General features: G+C 49.2%; 1 protein-coding gene across 1 annotated transcript in view; it reads left to right on the plus strand.

Moving 5' to 3' along the window:
* The window catches only part of LOC132571811 (tripartite motif-containing protein 10-like), a 48,396-nt gene extending 27,266 nt beyond the window's left edge, over window positions 1-21,130 (plus strand). Inside the window, exons 8-10 of the mRNA XM_060238604.1 lie at window positions 7,488-7,606; window positions 8,781-8,813; window positions 20,601-21,130. Coding sequence (XP_060094587.1) covers window positions 7,488-7,606; window positions 8,781-8,813; window positions 20,601-21,118 — 670 coding nt within the window. The 3' untranslated portion in view covers window positions 21,119-21,130. The remainder of the gene's footprint in view (window positions 1-7,487; window positions 7,607-8,780; window positions 8,814-20,600) is intronic.
* Window positions 21,131-25,963: the final 4,833 nt, after the last annotated feature.

Raw genomic sequence — 25,963 nt, forward strand, 5'->3', positions numbered from 1 at the left:
TTGGGGGTTGGATCCAATTAATGAGGTTCCTGTGATCATCCATGCCCCCCCCATTACAGTAATAAGGCAGTAATAAAGAAGGGAGGGGTGTGTGTGGCGTTTGTGTGTTGTGTGTGTGTGTGGTGTTACTCACAATCATGATGACGGTCCTCCCAACGGGGCCGCCCCGCCAACTCCCAAAGACGCACCATGGCATCATGGTACGGCGTCCTGCCTGACGCCCTGGGGATACCGCCCCACGCTTGCAGGCTAGCCATGAAGCTGCAGCGGAGGCGTTTGATTTTTGACCGGCACTGCGCGGCAGTCCGGTCAAACCCCCTCCGCTGCAGCCTCCTGGCTATCGCCTCGTAAATGTGGCTGCTCCTGAGGTGGGTGCTCGACATTACTTCTCGAGCGTGCCCGCTCCTCTCGACAATATCTAGCATAGCCAGCACCTCCTCCCGCTGCCAGAACGTCCCTCTCCTTCCCCTGGCAGCCATTTCGAACTAACGCTCTTTCGATGTTGCGAAATAGCAGCCTCCCCTTTCTGATTTGATTTATCCCATCATGTGGAAGGCATATCCTGATTGACAAGGCAAAAACAGACCCAGGCCAGAAACACGTGTCAGAACCCCTGGTGCACCAAAAAATTACCCCCCCCCCACAACCACCACCAAAGTAAATGAACGCAGTGCAGTTTATAATGCTCAAAACTTTATTCGCTGTAACGGGAAGCAGCCTAAATAAACGCAGGCATAATGATAAGAAATATGTAGTATTACTGGGTGGAAGTATCCACTCCGGAACCACTAAGCGGAGTTTGCTGTGGGAAATACATCAACGCCGGATCGACTGCTTTGTGGGCGGCACCCTCTCCCTTTCCGTCCTTCCACCCCATCCACCCGCTTGGCCAATCATCAGCCTTCCGCGGCGCTTCCCCGGAGTGCCGGCGCGACCATTTTTTTTTTTTAAACTTCACAGTTTTGCGTAATAGCGATATTTCGAAATTAACAAGGGGAAAAAAAAACCCCTCCTGGAATAGTCCCCCCCCCCCTTCTCCAGTATACATTATACATTATGGTTGATACATTATGGTTGATAGGATGTTTGGTCTCGCGAGAAATTCATGGGTGTTGTGGCGAGGGTCTCGCGAGAATTGCGACCGCTGAATGAGGATCAGGGAATCGCCCACATCACTGTTAATTAGCCAATGCTTGGAGGCTGCAAATGCTAGTGGCCAATTATGAGGCGAGTAGCAGCTATCGTCACAGCTTGTATGAGCCGAACAGGACACTGGGAGGAAGAAGGGACAGATTTGGCTGGCCGGCATTGATCAGCTTACTGCCTCCACCGCACAGCAGCTACGTGCAATGGCTTCCAGCGGCAGGGCAATGGGGGCTCGTGGAGTTTCGTGGCGGGAGGCAGAAACAGAAGCCTTGTTGTCCATTTGGGTTGAGGATAAGATCCAGAATGCGCTGGCCTCTAACCGCAAAAACACCTATGTCTACGAGGCTATATCTAAGGCCATGCATGCCATGGGACACAAGAGGTCGGCGCTTGAGTGCCGAACAAAGACCAAGGGCTTGCGTGCGGACTACAGGAGATGCGTTAGCCACAATGCAAAGACTGGAGTATCCCCATTTTACTGCGCTCACTTTGATGTGCTGCACCGCATCCTTAAGGATGATAAGTCCGCGCGTCCCCCCGACATGAGGAGAAGCTGGACGGCGAAGTATTACAAGGCAAACAAGGAAAACTTGCCGCTTCTGGGATCAGATAACATCGTTTCCGCTGACCTGCAAACAATCAACGCCGATGATCTCCGCACGCACACCACTGTGTCACCTCCAGGTGAGTATCAAGGCGATGCAGTGCCCCTGAGCCCTGTACTTTTATGTGTATGGGGTTCCGTTCTCGCCCCTAAGGAAACCCACGCAGAGGATTCCTCAGTATATATGTGGGTCGCTGTGGGTTCGCCGGTGATTGGGAGGCATGGGGGAAACCTTAATGGAAATTCCCCTAGATGAAGGGAGACGTGGATGCTTGCCTCACTGTACTGTGCACTTATTAGACTCGCAAAACTTCTCTGCCTTCTGCGTTAACACTGCTGATTTTCCTGCATTCCTATAGGCTCAAGCATCGTGACCACAAGCGATGCGTCGCAGGAGCAGGAACAGAGCCAGGAATTTAGTGCTCAACAACCAGCAGAGGAGTCCTTGCGGGGGGGTAAGTGCCTCTGATTAGTCTTATGTTGAATGTGAAAGCTTTCAGTGGGACTCGGAATTACTGCCCAGCTTACAATTGCTGACACCGATGCTGCTCCTGAACACATGTTATAGTGAAGAACTTTACGGTAGGCAGGGCTTTTCAGCACCTTGCACGTTAAGGAATGAGTGTTGTATCAATTTCAGGTTGCTTTGATGAGGGAGAAGGGTGCAGTATTCAAACTGGAGAATCTGGGGATGCTGTCCTCTCGGAGCAGGAAACAGAGGAAGGAGGTATGTTTCGGGGATTTCTGCGTAAACTGCAGCAGCGGTGCCAATGCCTGCAGCACAGTAGTGCAGCTTGTAACATAGCTGAAACAATGGGTGCACTGCCAGAGTTCTCCAGGTAATGTACTCCTTCCATCCTTCTTCTTTCAGATGCTTCAGGAGATCATCTGCCGGTGTCATCAGCACAGCAAAGAAAGGAAGAGAGTGCGCAGAACGAAGCTCAACGTCAGCGAAGGGTTGCCTTGCTTAATAATGTGGCTAAGGAGATGATGATTCAAAGCCGTCAGGATCATGAAGACACAATGGAGCGGTTTGACCGTATGCTTGAAGCTGAAGAACGCAGGTTCTCAGTGCAGGGGGAGCGTGATACACAAAACAGGGAGGCTTTGGTAAAGGCTTTTGAAAAGGCCACAAGGGAGACTGTGGATGTTATGAAGGCAGCTGTTGATATGCTAGGCAGCATTGCCCAAATTTTTAGGGAAGGTCGGGCACACGGAAGGGTGGGCGAGATACCAGCCACTGCAACATCCCCACCATATGCAGCATCTACACCATCCGTCACACGTAGGCAGCTGCACCTGGATTGTGACTGCAGCTATAATCGGGGCACTCTGCCGTCAGATATGGAGTACCCAGTTTTGGCAGAGGAATCTATGCCTGAGAGTCAGCCACTCCTCTCTGTGCCTGAGAGTCACAACCCCACGTCTGTGCCTGATACTCAGACCCTACCGTCTGTGCCTGAAAGTCAGAGCGTCCTGGCTCCTGCACCCTGCTCCAGTGGCAGTGTTGCGGCCTCACGTAGGGGCAAGAAACGATCCTGCACAGGGAAGCAGAGGGTGTATTTTGAGCCCTAAAAGCACTCCCTTTGGAACATCTGATGATAACTCCATTGGATTATTGTTAGGCTGCCCCTAACGTGCACTGCTGTCTATGACAGATGCTTCTTATGTTGCTGTTTTCCAGCAATGTCCCCTTCATGGGTACCAGAACCAATGCCCATCAAGGGAAGGTGTGAGTTGCAGGCATTGTTTACATGTTGTGCATGTTGTTATTCATGATGTTTTTTCATTGGTTATACCTGTTTATATGATGTTATTTCATTGTTCACATGCTGTGCATGTTGTCATTTATGATGTTATTTCATTGTTTATGCCTGCACAGGCAGTGTGCTCCTAGCTATTGCTTTGTTCCTCTGATGTTTACGCACTTTTATTAAAGTTATGTTTGCACTTCTCCCTGTTCAGTGTCTAGGTAAAGGAAAACGACACCTTAAGGTTTCAACAGTAACAATAATTTATTTGAACAAACAACACATTTAAGAGAATGAAACTCTATTCCCCAACACCCCCACCCCTCCCAGCACCCCCACCCCTGCTTTGTCAGGCAATGCACCTTGTTCCCTCAGGCCAACCAGCTGAGGACCCTCATCATCCTCTTCCACCAGGGGTGGGCCTGGCTGCTCTACCGCGCCTCGTGGACGGTTGTCGACTGCGGTTGGATATAGAAAAGAAAAAAGTAATTAGACTCATGTGAATGAAAGCACACAGCAGCTGTGAGAAATGCACTGGAATCTGCAGTGCCACTTATTGGACCAGTAATATCATAACAGGGGAGGGTGGATGGTGGGGGGATCCGCAGAAACACCATGCATTACAGCTTTTTTCTTAGCTTTAGCAATAGCATAAGAAAATGTAAATTTCTTGAGCCTTCTCCTTTATGGTTGTAGGATTGCATATTACATCTAATAGGGGAGGGCTGCAACCACACCTGGATCAATAGCGCTTTTATTACAAACTGCCCATGATCTGTGCGTGTGAGAAAGAAGATATTATATGATCTGCCTGAAGTAGCACCATTGTTGTGTATCTGATTGTTCAACTCTTTTAATATTGTCTGTTTACTGTCTATGTTATGCTGTTAGCTGCCTCGAGTCTGTATGGAATGGGCAGGATATAAGTATAATGTAAATAAATACATACAACTTCAAATTTTATTTGATTTAAAATATTTATAAAAAACTTTCCCAGTAGCTATATTGTTCAATAGCAAATTAAAATACAAACAATAATAATGAAAATATAAACAAAGCACAAAGAAGCCATAGAACATTTTAAGTGATTTATTTATTTAGTATCCAAATAGTTCCTGATAAGAATGGTTTTACACCAGCAAGGCTTATCAGAACTGGGATGGGTGGGTGTGGGTGGTAGTCTGTGCACAGACCTGGTGCCTCCCCATGGCACACATTCCACCAGTAAGGCATATCAGAAACTAGAAGGGTGAGGGTGGGTGGGGAAATTGTACTGTACTGCCATAAAGCAGTAATAAAGAAGGAAGGGGTCGCTGCCAGAAAGTGCAAAATCAAAATTCATCCATCCAATCATGGGGAAGGCATTTTATGATCGGCAAGGCAAAAACAGAGCCAGCCCAGGAGCACGTGTAGGACCACCGGTGCACCGAAATATTGCCCCCCCCCCCAACCGCAACCAAAGTAAATGAACACTATGCAGTTTATAATGCCCAAAGCTTTATTCGCTGAAACGGGAAGCAGTACAAACAAACGCAGGTATAACGTTAAGGCGATTATACATAGAACGATTGAAACAGCGTAACTTCGCAGCACCGGAAAAGCAGTCTTTCATTCAAGGGCAGCGGCAGCGAGAGGCATGGGGGACGGAAAGCCGAAGAATCATCTCCTTTGATAAATATATTCTGCGACAGCATCCCGCACAGTCCTCCCACTCTCTAACTGCCTCCTGTTTATAACCCTGAAGTCTGGTTCTTCTTGGTCTGGGAGGAGCGTTATCTCCTTATCTGGAATGTCCAGGTTGACCGCATGTCCCTTTCCCTCACAAATATTGTGCAGAGTCACAGATGCGGTCACGATGGAGAAAATACTCCGGTACTGCGCGTTCATTCGCGTTAGCAGGACACGCCAGCGAGCCTTAAGCCTCCCGAAAGCACGCTCCACCACGTTCCTGGCCCTGGCGTGTTGCTTGTTAAAGTGCTTCTGCACGGGCCCGACGGGTGTCCTGTACGGGGTCATCAGCCACGGTCTAAGGGGGTACGCTCCGTCGCCCAATACAAGCGCAGGTATGGTTACATTTCCCAAAGTCACCGTGGGGTTCCCCGGAACCCAGAGCCCTGCATCATTGCCAGAGCAGAGATGGCTGTTCGCGAGAACAAAGGCATCGTTGGTCTTTCCGCTGTGGCCGAACTCTGCATCCACGAAGCGTCCTGTGTGATCAACCGTGCCTTGGAGGATCATGGAGCAGAACATCTTCCGGTTGCAGAACTCCTCCGATTTGCCCCCAGGCGCCCGTATCGGGATGTGCGATCCATCCACAGCAGCCACCGTATGCGGCATACCGAGCTTACCGAAGCCATCCATAATCTGTAGAGAAATGGAGTACAATGGATCAGGGATATTTCAACTTCCACTGTATTAGCAATAGAGAATCACATCAGGGTCAGATATATCGATGTTACGTTATAACGCAAAACTAGGGAAAAGAAAAAAAAATACACACCGTTCCGATGTCGTCACCGAGGCACACGACCTTTGAGAACAAACGTTTCTCGATGGCTTCGCAGATCTCCATCACAATCCCATGGACGGTGGTAACGCCGATCCCGAACTGCGTGCCGACTTCCCGATAGGCGCTTCCGGTAGCGAGGTACCACAGCGCTACCGCGAGCCGCTTCTCAGGGTGGACCGGAGACCTCATCCTTGTGGTTTGCCTTTCCAGCTTGTCCTTCAAAGCGGCATAAATCTCCATAAAGGTCCCTCTGGTCATCCGGAAGTTATCCAGCCATTGCTCGTCGCCCCAGTACACAAGCACAAAGTTCTCCCACCAGCCGAGTTCACGGGGGAACACCCAATACCTGGGCGCGAACCGGATACCGGCAAGGTAGTGCCATCTACGTTGCTGGCGGCGACTGCCACCTCTAATCAGCCGAAGCCGGGCGTCAGACTTCCTAGAGGCGGCCAGAGATTTCGGTGATCCAAGTCCATGAGCGAGGAGTTTTTCTCCGGTGCGGAGCACTTGGCGCGCGGCGTAGATACACAAAATCAGAATATCCACTGCTGAATAAAGCAGCGCCATAGTCTCGTCATCAGGATTCTCCATTGTGAATGCTTCTGACGATACGAGGCAGTGTGGAGGACGCCGCTGCGGCCAGTATTAAAACAGAGCCGTCACGTGATGGTTTGCCCGCGAAAAAGGGGATTCTCTATCACGTTGTCGCGTTGTTACGTTGTTACGTAATTACGCAACTAGAATGACGTTTAAAAAAAAAATGATTGACAGGGCATCGACTCCAGTCGATGCCACTGGGAAAACGCCGGTGGGAAAACGATTTGAGCCGGCGCTTCAGGGAGGGCGACTCCGCAAAGAGTCACTAGTGGGAAACCGAAAAAAGTGATCCGGAGATAATTGCGCCGGGGAATAAGGGGAGCAAACGCTAAGTGGGAAAACGGCCTCTGTGTCACTCAGTGGCCAAAAAACCCAAGTACCATCAGGAGGTCCACCAGTGGGGCCAGGACACCAGAAACCCTCCCACTGTTGCCCCCCCCCCCAGCACTGAGAATACAGAGCATCCTAATGATACCTTTCATGAGATTCAAGAAATTGCAACTTACTTCATGGTATTGAAGTCCACACTGGAATCTGGACCATCATTGAGGAATTTTTTCAGAGAAAGGACTTTACCCTTTTGTGTGTCTGTTTATGACTTGTAATCTTTGATTTACCTGTCTTTATTATAATAAATGTAATGAGTACTTAGTAATTCCTGTCACAGTAACCAATAGGCTTAGTGTAGCCAGTTCTTAACAAAGCAGGAGCTGTGCACTCCTCTTCAAGACCCCGCCCACCTTCCAGTGCTTTCAGCATCAGCCTGTTTCCCTTGGCTTTCTGCCAGTTCCTTCCTCTGCTTCTCTGACCCACTTGGGGCGGAGGGGAGGGAGGGAGATTCTGAATGGCATGGATGGTACCCTAATGGGATTTTCTCCAGGTATGAAGACAAGGAGTCGTTTGAGAATCCAGTGGCTATTCCACTTGCCCTGAAGTGGCACATCTGGGACTTCTCAGATTTCAATCTCCTTTTGGAGGGCATCAAGAAGCAACTCAAAGGTAATGAAGAAACACTGCTGGAGTTTCAGACTGGACATTAGAGTGGGCCAGATGTGTTTTAGTATGTCCCAGGCTGGCTATATCATTGACAGACCCAGGAACGTGGGGAGTTTATGTGTCAGTTCAGAAGGCCATTTTAGTTCACCATGGAAAGTTTTCTGATCAAAATTCTGCCATAACTTCAGCTCAGAATTGCATTACATGGACTTCTCGAGATCATATTATGTTGTTGTTCTCTAATCATTAACTGCAACCATGCAAGGGCACATGGTGAGGTAGATGGTCAAACAAGCACCTAAAATGACAGTGAGGGAAACTGCTCTTTTAGGCACCTATTTTTAATGAAACAGCCGCTGGATCCATTTCAGGGACACTCCCCCCCCCTTCTATTTGCAATGTGTCTGTGACCAAATCAGACTTATCAGAACTGATCCCTTTGATTGGATGTTTGTGTTTGGTTGAATATGTCGTAGCAGAGCCCACACAATGGTCTCAAGGGGACAGACTGGTTTTAAAGTAGAGTCATACCCTTCGAAGCCCATTGAAATCAGTGAGTCTGAAGAGTGTAACTCAGCTCAGTATGGCAAAAAGGTCCAGGCAAATAGGTGTGAAAAGCCTCAGCTTGAGACCCTGGAGAGCCGCTGCCAGTCTGAGAAGACAATACTGACTTTGATGGACCAAAGGTCTGATTCAGTAGAAGGCAGCTTCATATGTTCATATGTTCATGTGCTGGGAGCCTCTGTCTAGAAGCATCCTAAATTTAGCCAGATTGGACCCTTGGGCTGCAGTCCTTAGCGTACTTTCTATTACATGAATCTCAACTCCAGTGACTTGTGAACACAAATCTGAATATTTGTACGCAATCCCCCACCCCCAAGATAGTTTCTACTTGAGCCTTAAGTTGTAACTCAGAAGAGATATGTACCTATGTGCCATCAAGTCACAAATGACTTCTGGCAACCCCCACCAGGAGGTGATCAAGACAAGTGTTTGCTATTTTCTTCCTCTGCAGAGTCTTCTTTGGTCGATCCAAGTACTCAGCTTAGCTTCAGCAGTTTGACAACATTGGGCTGTATCATGCCCCTCCCCTCCCCAAAAGAAAATAGTATTATTAGCTGGTATTTTTGTCACAAGAAGGGCCTGCTGCTCACTTTCCATTCCTTTGCTTCCTCAGACACTCTGGATTCTGGACTTCATCCGCAGAAAGGTACATTTTTCTTCATAAACTGATCAATTATTTCTAAACTAAAAAGCTTCACCTTACAATTTGTGTTCTCCCACTTGGTGTTCTCAGAGATAACACAACTGAATGCTCTTGTTTTGTTCCTCAAAATCTTATGCTCCCTGCCACAGCCAGTTCCTTCTTGTTCCGAGGATGTTGGTAAGGGTGAAAGAAAAGGTTGAGGGGATGAAACCTGCCGCCATATTTAAGTGATGGGAGAATGGTTGCTGGGCAACAGGTTGACTGAGTTCCATAAGAAAAGTCTCGCTATTCTCCTGCCAAAGGTGGGGCATCAGGTTTGCCAGCCCAGAGTAGATCATGCCTGATGTTCAATAGCTCCATGTTGGTAACTCCAGTCCAGAAAAAGTTCCAACTGGTAATATTGCAATTCTTTTAAAATTTCCACTGCGGATACCAGAACAGGCATTAATTTTTGTAGCAGTTGGGGGTGGGAGCAATTTGAATTAAGTACCAAGGATATTTCTGTCAGTTCTAGCTCTGCCCCTTGTTCAATGTGTAGCAGGTTTTCTCCCTGCTTCTCCATTGCATTCAGGCACCTTCTGGGTTTTCCCAGCTTACTTAAACCAAGTTTCCAGTGGAGTTTTGGAAAGGATTGCAGTGAAGTTCGGGCAGCTGCTATGTGGGTGGGAGAATCCAGATTTTCCCAACCTCTGTGGCCACTATTTCCCTGACCCTGTCCTATGGCGAGCATTTCTTTCCCTCACTTTTGGAGGCATTTAATTGTTTGTTTCGAATAGATTTGATTCCTTTTAGGGAATGTTCCTTAGGCCATAAGGTCTCCGCATCCACCACTAGCAGATGGGTCAGAGGCTGCATTTTCCTGGCATATAAATCCAGGAGACTGGATCCCCCTTTGGGTGTTACAGCCCACTCCCTCAGAGGGGCAGAAACCTCAGCTTTATCCGGTCCTTCCCTTCTTTGAGGTGGTCTGTAGGGCTGCAGCCTGGAAATTGCTCCACTCATCATTACAGAATTGACAAAATGGACTCAGCTGAGACTACTTTTGGAAGAAAATGGTCCTGGAGCATACCTTTTCAGGCTAGAGTCTGAGATTCTTCCCCTCTCTGAGGCATGCTGCTTCATATGTGCCAGATGTGGAGATTTCCCCACCCCGGACCACTGGAGAATGGAAGATTTGTCTCACTGTGCATCTTCCTTGTCGGTGGTCCTAGAGTAGGGCAGTCTCTTCCCATCCAAGGGGGTGAATTCCCTTTCTCAGAAGGCACTTGAGCCAGAGTGGGTGTGCTGTATTGACTCTATGGGGCTTCTTTGCCTCAATTTCAGTTTCCTGAACTGGTGGGCGTCTCTTGTGAGTTCTTCACCCTGTTCTCTGTGTGGTTGGTTGGAGGTTTTTTTGGACCATTTTATTGGAGGTCTGATTTCATGTTTGATCATTTGGAGAGGGAGTTGTGCTGCTTCGGGGCCAGACTGGAGCCTGGGAGAGAAGCCCCTCCCCTCCCGGAATTGCAAGCTTCTGGACTCTCCCGGTCTCCAGGAATGAGCTTCTCCCAGAAGTAGAGACTGCCCCACCCCAGTGTAACATACTGAGACAGGAGACGTTGGTAGGGCAACATGCTTTAATGCGGGCACGTTACAAGAGAGGGAACACGCGGGCTGGGTCCCGCTTATATACATCTCCCGGAACAACCTCCCAGACTGGCCAGCCCAATCCTGGCCAGTTAAATTTCCCGCCACAGCTGGTGATTGGCGGGTTACTTCGCGCTCTGCGCGGAGTCGCCTGGGGGCAGCCCCAGTCTCCTCTGCGCATGGCCGCGCGTGGCTAGGTTTAGCGTTATTGCGTTATATCGTTAGGACGTTGTAAGACGTCCTTGCAATACACTACACTCCTTCCCCCCTAGTTGTTGTACATAGTCCTGCAGGTAGGCGGGAGCCCGGCGCTCCCAGGTTGATCGTCTAGGGACTGCTTGTGGTGTAGGGGTTGTTTCGGCTGCTGGAGTCTCTCCGGGGAGTGATGCGGCTGCGGGCTGTAGGTCTGGCTCTGCTGGTCGCTCGGGATCCGCCGGTCTTGGGGGTTCGTGTGTGGGCAGGATCGGTGCTGGTGCTGCTGCTGTCTTTGGCCGACCCCTGGCTGGCTCTTCTCCGGGCCCTGCCTCCCCCGCTTCTGTAGGCACTTCCGGTAGGGTGCGGCGGCGCATTTGGTTGATGTGCCGCCTTAGGATCTGGCCCCCCTCAGTGGATACCTCATAGTGGCGGGACCCTATTACCCGCAGCACCCGACCTGCTAGCCATTCCGGTCCCCTAGCGTAGTTTCGGGCGAACACCGGATCCCCTGCAAAGAAACCCCTGGCTGCGTCCCTGATCTCGGGGGACCCGCGGGTGTCTGAGGCTCGGTCGGGATGCAACCGGTCTAATCTCGTAGTGAGTTTGCGCACCATGAGGAGTTCCGCCGGGCTAACCCCGGTGACTGGGTTGGGGATTATCCTGTTGTCAAACAGGAATGCGGCTAGTCTGTGGTCCCAGTCGCCCTGCACGATCCGGCCCAGGGCTTCCTTAGTAGTGCGCACCATACGCTCAGCCTGGCCGTTGGTGGCCGGGTGGAATGGGGCGGACCATATGTGCTTGATCAGGTACCTCTGTAGGAACGCCTGAAATTCCCCAGAGGTAAAAGCTGCCCCGTTATCCGAAACTATAGTGTCTGGGATGCCGTGGGTGCACAGGGCCCTGCGCAGCGCTCGGATTGCGGCTGCTGACGAGGTGGATGCTACTGGGATGACCTCCAGCCATTTAGTGTAGGCGTCCACTATGATCAAGAAGATCTGTCCCTGGAATGGCCCTGCGAAGTCTAGGTGGAGCCTTGACCAAGGTTTCCTAGTGGTTTCCCATCATGTGGCAAGGGCACTGGGCAGTTTGGGGCGCGACTCCTGGCACACGCTGCACCTTCGAACCCAGTTCTCGATCTCTTCATCCATCCCCGGCCACCAGATGTAGCTCCTTGCTAAGGCCTTCATTCTAACTATGCCGGGATGGGTCTCGTGGAGCGACTCCAGAACTCGCTTCTGTAGCGGGAGGGGGGACCACCACTCTGCTTCCCCATAAGATGCACCCTTTGTGGGTTACTAGTTCCTCCCTCCTTGTTTTGTATGGCCTGAACTCTTCCCCCATGTTCCCTTCCGGCCAACCCCTCACCACTCAGTCGAGAACCCTTGCCAGTGTTTTGTTTTTCCCGGTGGCCTTCGCAACCTCCGCGGCGTGGAGGGGCTGCTCTGGGAGCGTCTCGACCAACATGACATGGTGTGCGGGGGCTGGGGCTGGGTCCATGTCAGGTAGCAGCAAACGGCTGAGCGTGTCCACATGGCCCATAGCCTTGCCTGCCCGGTGGACCAGTGTGTACATGTAAGAGTTGAGGAATTGATTCCACCTCAACACGCACTGCGACAGGATTTGGGGGGTTTGGCGGTCCGGGGCTAGCAGACCCAGTAGTGGCTTGTGGTCGGTGGCTATGGTGAACCTCCGCCCATACAAGTAGTCATTGAACTTGTGGACCCCCGCCACGATGGCAAGAGCCTCCTTATCAATTTGCATGTAATTGCGCTCTGCCGGTGTGAGTGTGCGGGAGTAGTAGGCCACTGGTACCTCCCTCCCGTCCGGCAGTTGGTGCCCCAGGACTGCGCCCACCCCATAAGGTGACGCATCGCAAGCCAGGATGACCGGGAGGCGCTCATCAAAATGGTGAAGCACCGCATTGGAAACCAGAATGTCCTTAACTACCTGAAACGCGGCGGCTTGTTGCTTGCCCCATACCCAAGGGGCTTGTTTGTCCAGCAGCCGGTGTAGTGGTTCTGCGACGGCTGCCTTGTGGGGGAGGAACGAATGGTAAAAATTGAGCAACCCCAAGAAGCTTTGTAGCTCCGCTTTGCAGGTGGGGGCCGGGGCTTGTACGATGGCTCGGGTCTTTTCCTCCATCGGGTGGATTCCTGCTGCGTCCACGGCGAATCCCAGGAACTCCACCCGCGGTACCCCTAGCAAACATTTCTCCCTCTTGACCTTGAGCCCCGCTGCTTGGAACCGGCGGAGCACTTCTCTTAGGCGGTTGCTGAATTCTTCGGAGTCCGAGGCGGCGATTAAAACGTCATCAAAGAACGGTTGGACTCCGGGGATCCATTATACTTTGGAAAATCCCTGGAGCTACGCTGACCCCAAACTGTAGCCTCCTCACCCGGAAGGCTCCCCTGTGGGTCACTATGGTCTGGGCCTCAGCCGTTTTGGCGTCCACCGGGAGCTGTTGGTAGGCCTGTGCCAGATCCAGCTTCCCGAAGATCTTTGACCCGGCTAGGGCAGCCAATACGTGGCTCACCACCGGTACGGGGTAGGGATTGTCCTGAAGTGCTTTATTTATTGTGCACTTATAGTCAGCAAAAATCCGCACCTCCCCGTTGGGCTTGACCGGGGTTACTATGGGGGTCTCCCACGCGGCGTAATCCACCGGTTCCAGGACCCCTTGGGCCATAAGGCGGTCCAGTTCGGCCTCGATTTTGGGCTTCAAGGCGAACGGGACCCTCCTGGCCTTGAGCCGGATCGGCCTGTCGGGTCGAGCGGTAGGGAGATGGCCGGCCCTTTGTAGCTCCCCAGGGAACCGTCAAACACGTCGAGGAACTCGCGGCATACCTCCCCGAACCCTTCGGGTGTTAGGATTTGCCCCACTCCCACCAAACGGATCCCCAAGGGTTTGAACCATGCCAGTCCCAGCAGATAGGTAAGCTGGCACTTTACCACCAGGATGTCCAGCGGGCCTCTGAAGGACCCCCTCTCTACTTGTACCCGGGCCCACCCCACGATTTGAACTGGGTTCTTCTGAAAGTCCCGCAGTATGAAGTCCGCCGGCCTCAGTGGAATCCGCTGGCGGGGGCACAGTTTCCTCAGGGTCTCCTCCACAATTATGGAAATGGAGGAGCCTGAGTCCACCTCCATTTGGCATGGGGCTCCTTCAATGAGGACCGCCATTTTGATCTTGTCGGGGGTGGCCAGGGGCAAGTTCAGTACCTGTAAGGTGGTGGAGGCGGTGGAGTGAGACTCTGCGGACTCATGGTGCGTGGTCGGTCTCCGGCGGTTGGACTTGGCTCGGCAAGCCCGTGCAATGTGGCCGGTCTTCCCACAGCTCCTGCAGTCCCAGGTCCTGTACTGGCAGTCCCTTTGGTTGTGGGGGTCGCCGCAGCTGGCGCACTTCGTTGCGGGTGGTCTCTCCGCCATTCAGGGTCGCTGTGGCACTCGGTTGGTTGCCCCTGCTGGGCGGCGCAGCTGGAACGCTTCTACCTCTTCCTAACGGTCGGGGTCCAGCTCCTCATGGTGGACTGCGTCGGTCCTCGCCTTAGGGAAGGTCCTTGTGGTTCTCTCGAACGCCACGGCTTCGCTGAAGGCGCTCTGGAGGGTGAGCTCGTCCTTCGCGAAGAGCTTCTGTTGGAGCCTCTCGTCGCGAAGGCCCCACGTGAACCGATCGGCCAGGGTCTCCTCCAGCTGAGGAAAGTTGCAGATGCCTGCGATCTGGCGTAGGGCTGCCAGGTAGTCGGCGGCCGACTCTCCTGCTGCCTGGTCCCTCCTGTGGAAGAGGAACCAGCGGGCCACCCGTGAAGGTTGAGGCAAGAAGTGGCCAGTGAGGAGCCTGACGATCTCCTCATAGGACTTCTCGGTGAGTCTGCCGGGGGCCCAGAGACCCTTGGCGATCTCGAACGTGGCCGCCCCGCAGACGCTCAGGAGAACGTCCCTCTTCATGCTGTCCTCTGTGATTCGGTTGGCCCTCAGGTAGCATTCAACCCGTTCCGAGTAGGACTCCCAGCCCTCTGGATTCGTGGGATCGAACGCCTCGACGTGACCGGTGGTTCCGCTCTGGTTAGCCATGGTGGCTGCGGTGGCGGTCGTGGCCTGTGGGTTGCCCTTGTCTCCGGTGTAGCCGATGTGGCTAGAATCCCACCTTCGTCGCCATTGTAACGTACTGAGACAGGAGACGTTGGTAGGGCAACATGCTTTAATGCGGGCACGTTACAAGAGAGGGAACACGCGGGCTGGGTCCCGCTTATATACATCTCCCGGAACAACCTCCCAGACTGGCCAGCCCAATCCTGGCCAGTTAAACTTCCCGCCACAGCTGGTGATTGGCGGGGTACTTCGCGCTCTGTGCGGAGTCGCCTGGGGGCAGCCCCAGTCGCTTCTGCGCATGGCCACGCGTGGCTAGGTTTAGCGTTATTGCATTATATCGTTAGGACGTTGTAAGACATCCTTGCAATACACTACACCCAGGACCAGCAAGAAGGAAGACAAATCTTCTGTTCTTGTGTGTGATTTCTTTTTTTTTAATAAATATTTTTATGTTTTATTGTCTTTAGTACAATTGGCCATTACAGGATATGGATGTTGAAATTACAAATAACCCTCCCCCCCCAACCCTCCCCATCTTCTCTTAGTCTTTTCCCCTCAGCCAAGGGCACAGAGTCCTGATCTTCCACTGAATGTCCTTCCTTGTTTCTCCTGAGATCCACTCTAAATAAGGGTTCCATCTGGTCTCGATTTCCTTGGCTTTATCTTCCCACGTGGAATCCTTGTTGATTGTTGCCACGATGTCAGACTGTATGTAATCAAACAAATAGCTGTGCCAGATTTCTATTGACCATTTACTTTTATCTTTCCACCCCAAAGCGATGACCGCCTTCCCTACTAGTATCATTGCCTTGACAAGGTTTTGCATGGGTCTACTTAGTGCCGGACTTCCTATTGTGCTTAACATCATCATATTAAAGCCAATGGTTAATGGTACATTGCAGACTTTTCTAATAAATTGAATAATTTCCCCCCAAAAGGGTTTAACCTCTTCACACTCCCACCACATATGTGCAAACCAACCCTTAAATTGTTTGCAATGCCAGCACTTGGAGCTCACTCCTGGGAATATATTGGCTATTTGTGCGGGAGTTTTGTACCATTTTGTGAAAAATTTATATTCCAGTTCTTTAAATTTGGTTACTTTAATCCTTTCTAAACCATCCAAGATTTTCCCAGCCAACCCCTCTGTTAACTGACCTTCATGACTCCAAATCTTTTGTAAATGTACTATTATTTTATCTTTATTTGAAATCATTTTTCTGTATAATAACCCCACTAGACCCTTCCTTTGTTTGGCCATCACCTTATATATCTCTTCCATTGGAGTGTCTAACCAAAGCTCTCCCTTTTCACTGATCATCTTAATTCTCTTATGCAAGCCTGCTATGTTTAACCAGTATTGATTACCTAAATCTTCTATAATGTCCTGTAAGGGTTTTAGCTTACCACCCCTAAACATATCGTCCACTCTAAAATAGCCTTTATTTTTAAGCCTTTCCCACCATTTTATAGCATGCACCTCCTTAACAACAGCTTCCAGGGGGCTCCACCTTGAAACCTTCCCTAGCCACTGTGGGTACCATTTCATCCAGGTTTCTAATGCTGCTCTTCTGGGCCCTAGAGCTAATTTTAGATCTTTTGTTGACACTGTGGAAAAAATTCCAAATTTTCCAATGCCACTGTTGACCGCATTCTCAAAATTAATCCACTTCTGTACCTTATCCTCACTCAAATCTAATAACGCTCTTAGTTGGAAGGCCTCATAATATTTACTTAAATTTGGGATTCCCCAACCTAATTCTGATTTAAGGTTGTATAGAATTCTCTTATGAAACCTACTGTTTTTATTATTAAAAATCCACACTTTGATTGCTTTATTCCATTGTTCAATTTGATTTTTCCTCAAACCTAAGGGTAACGTTTGGAATAAATACATTAACTTTGGTATCATGAACATTTTAAGAGATCTTATTCTAGATGATATCCCTAGTATTTTATGATTCCAATTATTCATATCCCTCTCTATTTTTTTCCATATTTTACCATAGTTCTCCTTTATCATTTTATCCATATTTTTTTGGAGGACTATCCCTAAATATTTTAATCTCTTGGCTCCCATTCCTATATTCGTAATCCTATTTATTTCCTGTTTTTCCTCTCTATTAACATTAAGGTATAGAATTTCTGATTTTGCCATATTCACTCCGAGCCCTGAACACTTTTCAAAATCCTCTAAAATTATCTTAATCTCTTTAACTCCGTCTTTTGGATTAGACATAATTACTATGATATCATCCGCAAATAAATTAATTTTCATTTCTTCAATACCTGACTTATACCCCTCTATTCTCCCGGCATTCCTAATTCGCTCTGCTAGTTGCTCTATAGCTATTATAAATAAAAGCGGGGACAGTGGACAGCCTTGTCTTACCCCCCCTTGAATTGGGAACGCTTGTGAGTGGTCAGTGTTGACTCTAACTTTGGCCTTACCTCCGTTGTATATTTCCTGTATAGCGTGTAGGAACCGTTCCTCTAAACCTATCTTCTTTAATATTTGCCACAAAAATTCATGTGAGAGAGTATCAAAGGCTTTATAAACATCCAATTTTAATAGAGCTATTTTTTTCTTTTGGCCATGGTGCAATACATTTAAGATATTTCTAATAGGATGGGCAATAGATCTACCCTCAATAAAACCGTATTGGTCCCCTTTTATGATTGACGGGATAACTCTCTTAAGTCTATTTGCTAAAACCTTAGCAAAAATCTTATAATCTTGATTTAGTAAACTAATGGGCCTATATGAACCTACTTCTTCCGGATCTTTCTGGGGCTTTAATATCAAAATTATTTCTGTTTCCTTCCATGAGTCCGGGGCTTTCTTTCCTTCCAAGACTTCGTTAAAAACTACCTGCAATTCAGGTGCTATAATTTCTACCATTTCTTTATAAAAGTCAGAAGTAAAGCCATCCAGCCCTGGTGATTTACCCTTTTTGAGCGCTTTTATTACTTCCTTTATCTCTTGGAGTGTAATCTCAGCACCCAGTGAGGCTTTTGCTTCCTCCTCTATAATTAGCTTAGGTGCATCCCACACCTCCGTTATATTCTTTTTCTTATATAAATTTTTATAGAAGTCTTCAAATGCCTTAGTGATTTCCTTAGAGTTTTGAGTTGTACTATTATTAATTTTAATAGTTCTAATTGATTGTTTTGCCTTTTTAACTTTCAAATAATTAGCTAATCTTTTTGCTGTATTAATGCTATTCCTCTGGAAGTCGTTCTTAACCATTATTTCCTTTTTCCACATTGTTGCCATATCTAGGGCCTCCAACTGTTTTTGAATCTCTTTAATTCTAATCTGTAAACTAGGATTACACTTTCCCACTATTTCTTTTTGTAACTCCTCCAATTCCTTAAGTTTTATTTGCCTTTTTTTATACCATTCACTTTTTATGTCTTTTTCCTTCCTAACCAAATGGCCCCTTATTACCGCTTTAGCAGCGTCCCACAATATATTAGTTGACACAGTTCCTCTATTTTCCTTAAAATATAATTTTAACTGTGTCATTAAGTATTCCCTATCCTCTTCTTTTGTCATTACCAAGTTGTTATACCTCCAAGGTCTATTTTTCGAGGGAAGATTTAATTCTAATTCAATAGTTAGAGGGGCATGGTCAGAAATCAAAATTGGATGGGTCTTGATCTCTTTAACCACCATATTATTATTTTTTTCCAAAATTATATAATCTAAGCGGGATGCTGTTTTATGTCTACAAGAAATATGTGTCGAACTGGGTCTCGTATTGATGAACTCATGAGCGTCCTTCAAGCCCCAATCTCTTAGGTTAATACTATTGTTCTTGGTTATGTCCATATTTAGGTCGCCCACTACGATTAGTTCGCCCTCTGAAAACTGTTGTATCTTCTTAAAAACCAAGTTTAAGAATTTCCTTTGTCTTTTATTTGGTGCATAAACATTTACTATAGTGATTTTTATGGCTTCCAGCTTAAACTTAACTAAGAGGTATCTACCTTCCTTATCTACTAATTTTTCCATGTTCTCCACCTTAATATCGTTACGAATCAATGTAGCCACGCCTCTAGCTTTGGAAGACCCTCTTGCTTCTGCTAAAACCTGCCACCTCAAATCTTTTATCAATGGTTTTCTATCATTTATTTTTTTGTGAGTTTCCTGTAGGCACAACAAATCTATTCTTTGTTCTTTAGCCATTTTAATTACTCTGAATCTCTTAAGATTTGATGATAGACCATTCGCATTCAGTGAAAGGACTCTTAAAGATCTATCCATTCTCTTTATATGTAACAGACTTGGGCCCTAATGGCTGAGGGTATTTTTCTATACTTCTTACTGAACTCCCCCCCCCTTATTCCCTTCCCCTGTGGCACAGACAACTTCTTGGATGAAACCATCATCCTGTCTTCCACCTTCCAGGGGGCACGCATCCCGCCCTCCCCTTCAAGCTTATAGCTAAATTTAGCTCAAAATATTTTATACTTCCCTTTAGTAGTCCGTTCTTGGCCTTTTCTCTTGTCTACTTGAGCTTCCTTCTCCCGGGTCCACATCGAGCTCCACTGTTTCTTCTTCTTCTTCTTCTTCTTCCTCTCTCGGGTCTCTCAGGTCGTCTGTGGCGATGCCCAGGCGAGTGAGGAGATCTCTTGCTTCTTTAGGGTTGCGGGCCACCAGCCTTTTTTCGTCTTTAAAAATAATTATTGAGGAGGGGTACCCCCAAGAGAATTTAATCTTGTTGTCATATAATTTTTGCCCAAAGGGTCTCATTAGCCTTCTCTTTCTGATGGTTTCCTGGCAGAAGTCTTCTCTCACCCAAACTTTCCTTCCTCTAAAAGAAAGGTCTTTCCTTTTTTTCAAAGTCTTGAAAACTGTCTGCTGAGTCTTTTCCCTTGAAAATTTAATTATGACTTCCCTTGGGGCACCCCCATCTTGTCTCCTTTGCAGTCTATGAGCTCTCTCAATATCCTGAGATTGCAGAGTGACTCCTTGCTCACCCATCCAGTCTATAAGGGTTCCTTCCAGGAGCTTATTATTTATTTCCTCTGAAATTCCACCCAGGATCAGATTCGCTCTTCTGTTACGATCAGAGAGCTCTGTAAGTTGCGAATTCAGCTGGAGTATTTTTTGTTTATTAGATAAGGCCAGGTCATTAGCAGAGATTGCAATGTTCCGTATGTCCTTGAGCTCTGCCCTCAACTCTGTAAAAGCATCCCTGAGTGATTTAATTTCAGATCTCATCTGGTCCTGGGACGACATTATTAAAGTCTGAAAAGCTGATATCTGCTCAGAAAGGTCTTTAATTGTCTTAGCCATGATAATTATTTTCTGGAGTTACCCGCGACCGTTGAGTAATTAACCAGGGCATTGCCTCATTAATTTGATAGTAAAAGTTGTTGTCTTACCCTCTGGGACCCCAGAAAGGAATTCTTATAATCTTCAGACCTTCGTAAGTAAGCTCGTTCTTCAAATAGACTTGCCAAAGAGCTATTTACATTCTTTTGAGCTATTTAAAATTCCAGTTCGAAGGGGAGGACGAGCACACAGCCGGCTTAGTTAACGCATGCGTACAAACCCCTTGTGTGTGATTTCTAACCAAAGAAACCTGTGACTGAAATTGCCATTTTTTCTCTCTCCTTCATAGTTCTCTTTTCAGGATGGGATACGGGAGGAAATAGATGGTGTCCCTGTGGGTGCTTGTTGTGTACATTGTCTGTCTTCTGAAGCTTTTAGAAGGGCAGGAGCAGGCAGGGGAGCCTGATGACCAAGGAGAGGGTGGCAGAGGTGGGAGGAGACCACGACTGGCAGGAGAAGGAAGCCAAACAGGCCAGTGGGTGAAATCCCCCAGCTGATGCCAGTTTACTTCTTGTTCTGTCATCTTCCTCCAACAGCAAATGTGATTCTGGATCCGGACACAGCGTATAAAAGGCTCATCCTTTCTGAGGGTCAGAAAAGTGTGAGACGAGGAGAAGAAGCTCAAGTTCTGCCCAACAAACCTGAGCGATTTGAAAGTCATGCTGCTGTGCTGGGCTGTGAGGGATTCACAGGAGGCTGCCATTTCTGGGAAGTCCTTGTGGGAAGTGAGGAAGAATGGGCTGTGGGGGTGGCCAGAAAGTCTGTGAAGAGGAAGGGAGGCCTCACTTTTACTCCTGTGGAAGGGATCTGGGCTGTGGGGAAGTGTTCAGGGATGCACAAGGCTTATATAAAAAAACATTACCCTCCCCTGACTGTGATTGGGGAGCTGAAGAGGATCCGAGTGTGCCTGAACTATGCTGGGGGGCGAGTGGCCTTTTTTGATGCTGACCGAGCAGCCCTTCTCTACGAGTTCTCTGGAGCCTCCTTCCATGGAGAGACCCTCCTGCCCTTCTTTTGGGTGTATAAAAAAGGCCACCTCCAAATCTCTTCATAGGACTTTTTCTTGACACCAGGACCATCGGGAATATTATTTCTCCATACCTGTAAAGACCTCTCCTGTCTAGGGTTGCCAGGTCTGTGTTGGAAAACACCTGGAAACTTTGGGAGGTAGATCTGGGAGAGGGTGGGGTTTGGGGAGGGGACTCAGCATGGTACAATGTCATAGAGTCCATGCTCCAAAGCAGCCATTTTCTCCAGGGGGACTGATCTCTGCCAGCTGGAGATCAGTTGTAAAAGTGGGAGATCTCCAGGCCCCACCTGGAAGCTGGCAACCCCACTCCTGTCTCCAGCCACCAAAACTGACTGGGGTAAAATGGAGACATTTCCCCCTCCATTTCCCAGCATTCCTTCCCCCCGCCCCTTCGTATCTTCTTGAACTGATAGTAATGCCTTTCCCATTGTACAAGATGCAGGAGAGCTCTGAACAGACCCCCCCTCACCCCCATCTCTCCAGCCTTCATTCTCCTCAAGCACAAGAGAGGAATTGCTACAGAGGAAGAAGAGGCCCTGCATGTTTCAGTTACTATTTGGGACTTCCTCTTTTTGTTAATGGGCACCAACTGTTAGATCTTGCCTGTGTTCAGCTTGCCTTTTCTGAGGGTCCTGTTCCTATCCAGGTTGCTGCGCTTATAGCACTTGTTTTTTGGCTGTACCAGAGACTGAGAAGATGTTATGCTTATTATAAAGTTACGTTGTGTTGAAAACGCTGATGCTTTGTTTGTTTGTTTTTTGGGGGGTGGGAAGCCATTTCATAACTGCCAGAGAAGTCCCAGATAGTGCCGTCATTTACAGACTTGATCCATCCACAACTCTGCAGTAGGACAGAAAAATCCAGGGGTGGATTTGCGTAGCCAGGCTTCTGCTGGCCTCTGCTTGCTTTAAGGTTTCTCTTCCGGTTGCTTTTGTGTCTCTTTTCAAACCATTATAGGCCCTTCAACATCCACACAGCCATCTTGCTCTCCTTTGTTTCTCCAAGGAACTGGGAGCTCCTGCTTTATCCTCACTGTGACCCTGAGAGGGAAGTCAGGCCCAGAGCAAGTGAGCTTCACCCCAGAGAGTTTGGGTGCAGAGCTGGGGAGGGGGAGGTCTGGGGAGGGGAGGGACCAAGTGTGTGTGTGGGGGAGAGGGCATAATGCCATCCAGTCCACAGATATTCTGGAGGGGGGGGCACTCTTATATCTGAGCAGGAATTTGAACCCAGGCCTCATCAGTTCAAGTCCTACCACCTTGTGCAATGCACTGGCTCTCAGCACAGATGGTCATACTAATATATAATCTAGGGGTGGCGAAACTGTAGCTCAGGGGCCACATGTGGCTCTGCCACACACGTTGTGTGGCTCTCGAAGCCCCCACCACTCCATCAGCTGGCTTGGAGAAGGCATTTAAAGTTGCTTTCTTTCTACCCTTCCCTCCCCCCATCTATCTCCCTGCCTGCCTTTTTTCTAGTGTTGCGGCTCCTGAACATCTGCTGTTTATTCTGTGTGGCTCTTACATAAAGCAAGTTTGGCCACCCCTGATACAATCTACATTCCTGGAAAATCTGGTGATAACAAGCAGGGGCACCTTGAGACATGGGGAGGGGGGAAGAAATCCCATCCTACTCACTTGGCTTGCTGTGCTCACCCCTGAACAGTCACTCTAATGTGCTGCCATCTCCTGCTTCATTGGTGGGCAGAAACAGGGGGTCTCCTTTCCCTCCCTCCCCCTTCCTCTCACGGGGCCACTACCTCCACTGTCTGGCTTACTGGGCAATGGCTAGGGTTGCGAAGTCCAATCCCAGAAATATCTGGGGACTTTGGGGGTGGAGCCAGGAGACACTGGGGTGGAGCTAGGGGAGAGGAAGGAAACGGCGCCGGGGAGCGTGGCGAGCCACCCCGTCTCGGAGCGGGCGACGCCGCTGCGCATCTGCCGCCTCTTCTCCGCTCGCCGTGGCTGCTCCTCCGAGATGGGCTCAGGCTGAGCCCATCTCGGAGGAGCAGCTGCGGGGGGGAGGGGGCGGCAGCGGAGCGGCGGCCTCGCCCGCTCCGCCTCGCCTCTGGGGTGGAATTGGAGAGGGGGTGGAGGCGGGCCGGGGGCATGGCGAGCTGCAAGTCCGGGTCCTAGAAGGGCCTGGATTCGCGGCTCGCCATGCTCCTGGCCTGCCTCCGCCCTCCCCTGGTTTTGCCTGCGCTGCTGCTGCCTCTTGGCTGCTCCTCCGAGATGGGCTCAGCCTGGGCCCATCTCTGAGGAGCAGCTGCGGTGGGCGGGGAGGGGGCGGCAGCAGCGCAGCGGCCTCGCCCGCTCCAGGATGGGGCGGCTCGCCATTTCCCCCCTCCCCCCGGTTCCATTTTTTTGGGGAGCGGGGGAAGAAGGTGGAAATCCTGGGGTCCCCCGCCAGGGTGGGAGGGTTGGGAAGCCTAGCAATGGCGCCAGGCAGCAGCAGCTCCCATTCCTCCTCTCTGACATCCTGCAGGGCTGGGGTGGTGGAGGCAACTTCAACTCCTCTGCCACCCACCCTGCTCTTTTGGTGTTGGCCTAGGTGGGTGATGGAACCAGGCCTTGCATCCCCTGCTCTGCCTGCAGAGGTCTCCTGGCGGCTTCTCCTCCATTCCCAAACTGAAAGTCAACACAACAAGTTTGCAAAATCTCAGTCTTTTCCGAAAAGTCTACATGGGCAATTTTGCTGCTTGGATTTTTCTGCAAAGGGGTGGTGGGGTGGGTGGGCAGTGTGTCCTTGGCCTGGTAGAAAAATACCTCCTGCATGTATCTGGCTTCATTCTTTGGATTTCCTGATATGCAGGGCTGCCAGGTTCAAAATTAGATGCTAATGTCCCTCCTCCACAAGAAGAGAGGGAAAGGGAAATCCAGGGCTCCTCCTTTTCCTAACAGCTGGCAGGAAGAGAAGAAGCTGGAGAGACACCCAAAGATGCCCATCCCTTTTATTGTCCAGAGGTCTGGCCCACTCACCTACCCCATAGGTTGCTGCATTCACAATGTTTAGAGCCAATTTGGTGTGTGAGACAGTCTGGTGTAGTGGTTAAGTGTGTGGTCTCTTACCTTGGATAAGAAGAAGACTGCAGATTTATACCCCGCCCTTCTCTCTGAATCAGAGACTCAGAGCGGCTTACAATCTCCTATATCTTCTCCCCCCACAACAGACACCCTGTGAGGTGGGTGGGGCTGAGAGGACTCTCATAACAGTTGCCCTTTCAAGGACAACTCTTGCGAGAGCTATGGCTAACCCAAGGCCATTCCAGCAGCTGCAAGTGGAGGCGTGGGGAATCAAACCCGGTTCTCCCAGATAGGAGTCCACGCACTTAACCACTACACCAAACTGGCTTTCACATGGCAGATCAAGGATTTGAACCTTGGTCTCAGATCCTAGGCAGATGCTTTAACCACTACACCACATTTAATTTCCCACTCCTCCACTTGCAGCTACTGGAATGGCCTTGGGTCAGCCATAGCTATCTCAGGAGTTGTCCTTGAAAGGGCAGCTTCTGAGAGAGCCCTCTCAGCCCCACCCACCTCGCAGGGTGTCTGTTGTGGGGGAGGAAGGGAAAGGAGATTGTGAGCCGCTCAGAGTTGAGGGTAGCATATAGATGCAATGTCATCTTCTTCAATGGCCATTTGGAATATGGAATGAGCAGTTCTGCCACTATCCAAAAAACCTGCATGAATATCTGCTGTAGCAACAGAAAAAGCTGTTGTCCTTTTTTGTGTAGCCAGGATCATATAACAATTTCCTACAGAAGGACCTGTGAAAAATGGATCTCTCTTCTTCCTGAAAGCATCAGTCATTTCTCTGAAAGTATTCCTTTTGGTCCAGTATCAACTTTGGCTCATTCTAGGCTGCCTTCATTTGTCCTCCGCGTGAACCTAAGGGGCTGGCGTCATTCTCCAGTCCTCCATTTTATCCTCAGTCATAATCCTGTGAATTAGATCTGGCTGAGATTGTGTGACTGGCCAAAGGTCACTCCAGGTTTCCATGGCAGATTGAGGATTCAAACCTTGGTCAAATAGATCCTAGGCAGATGCTCTAACCACTACACCACATGGACTGACAGCTCAGGGAAGTTCTTCCTACCTCTCCTTCGTAAAGGAGGCAATATGTTCTATTCTGTCTCTGCTGCCTTCCTCCTGAAGGTGGACCCTATGTGGCTTCCATCCTCTCCTGTCTTCCATTTTATATGCACAACAATGACCCTCACAGTGTGTGACAAGCCCAAGGTAACCGAGCAAGTTTCCATGGTTCAGCTGGGATTGGCACCTGGGTGTTATAGACTCTAAGACATTCTTAACCAGAGGAGTGCTATAGTTTAATGAAGTCAATGCACCTCAGTGGTGCTATAGCAGTTTAAGCACTATAATGCTTACCTTAGAACATTTTTTTTTAGGTCTGAGGGAGATTGTGTAGCAAAAAAGGGCAGGAAAAAAGCACTGTTGGAAGAATTATGAAGATTTTAAACAGCATACCACAGTGATTCAGACATGCTGTGAAGGGGCTGAAAATGGAAGAAAGCAGGTTCTCTCAAAAGTGGCTAAGAATGTCTTAGAGTCTATAACACCCAGGTGCCAATCCCAGCTGAACCATGGAAACTTGCTCGGTTACCTTGGGCTTGTCACACACTGTGAGGGTCATTGTTGTGCATATAAAATGGAAGACAGGAGAGGATGGAAGCCACATAGGGTCCACCTTCAGGAGGAAGGCAGCAGAGACAGAGTAGAACATATTGCCTCCTTTACGAAGGAGAGGTGGGAAGAACTTCCCTGAGCTGTCAGTCCATGTGGTGTAGTGGTTAGAGCATCTGCCTAGGATCTATTTGACCAAGGTTTGAATCCTCAATCTGCCATGGAAACC

The sequence above is a fragment of the Heteronotia binoei genome, chromosome 5, assembly GCF_032191835.1.
Source record: "Heteronotia binoei isolate CCM8104 ecotype False Entrance Well chromosome 5, APGP_CSIRO_Hbin_v1, whole genome shotgun sequence".
Lineage (NCBI taxonomy): Eukaryota > Metazoa > Chordata > Lepidosauria > Squamata > Gekkonidae > Heteronotia > Heteronotia binoei.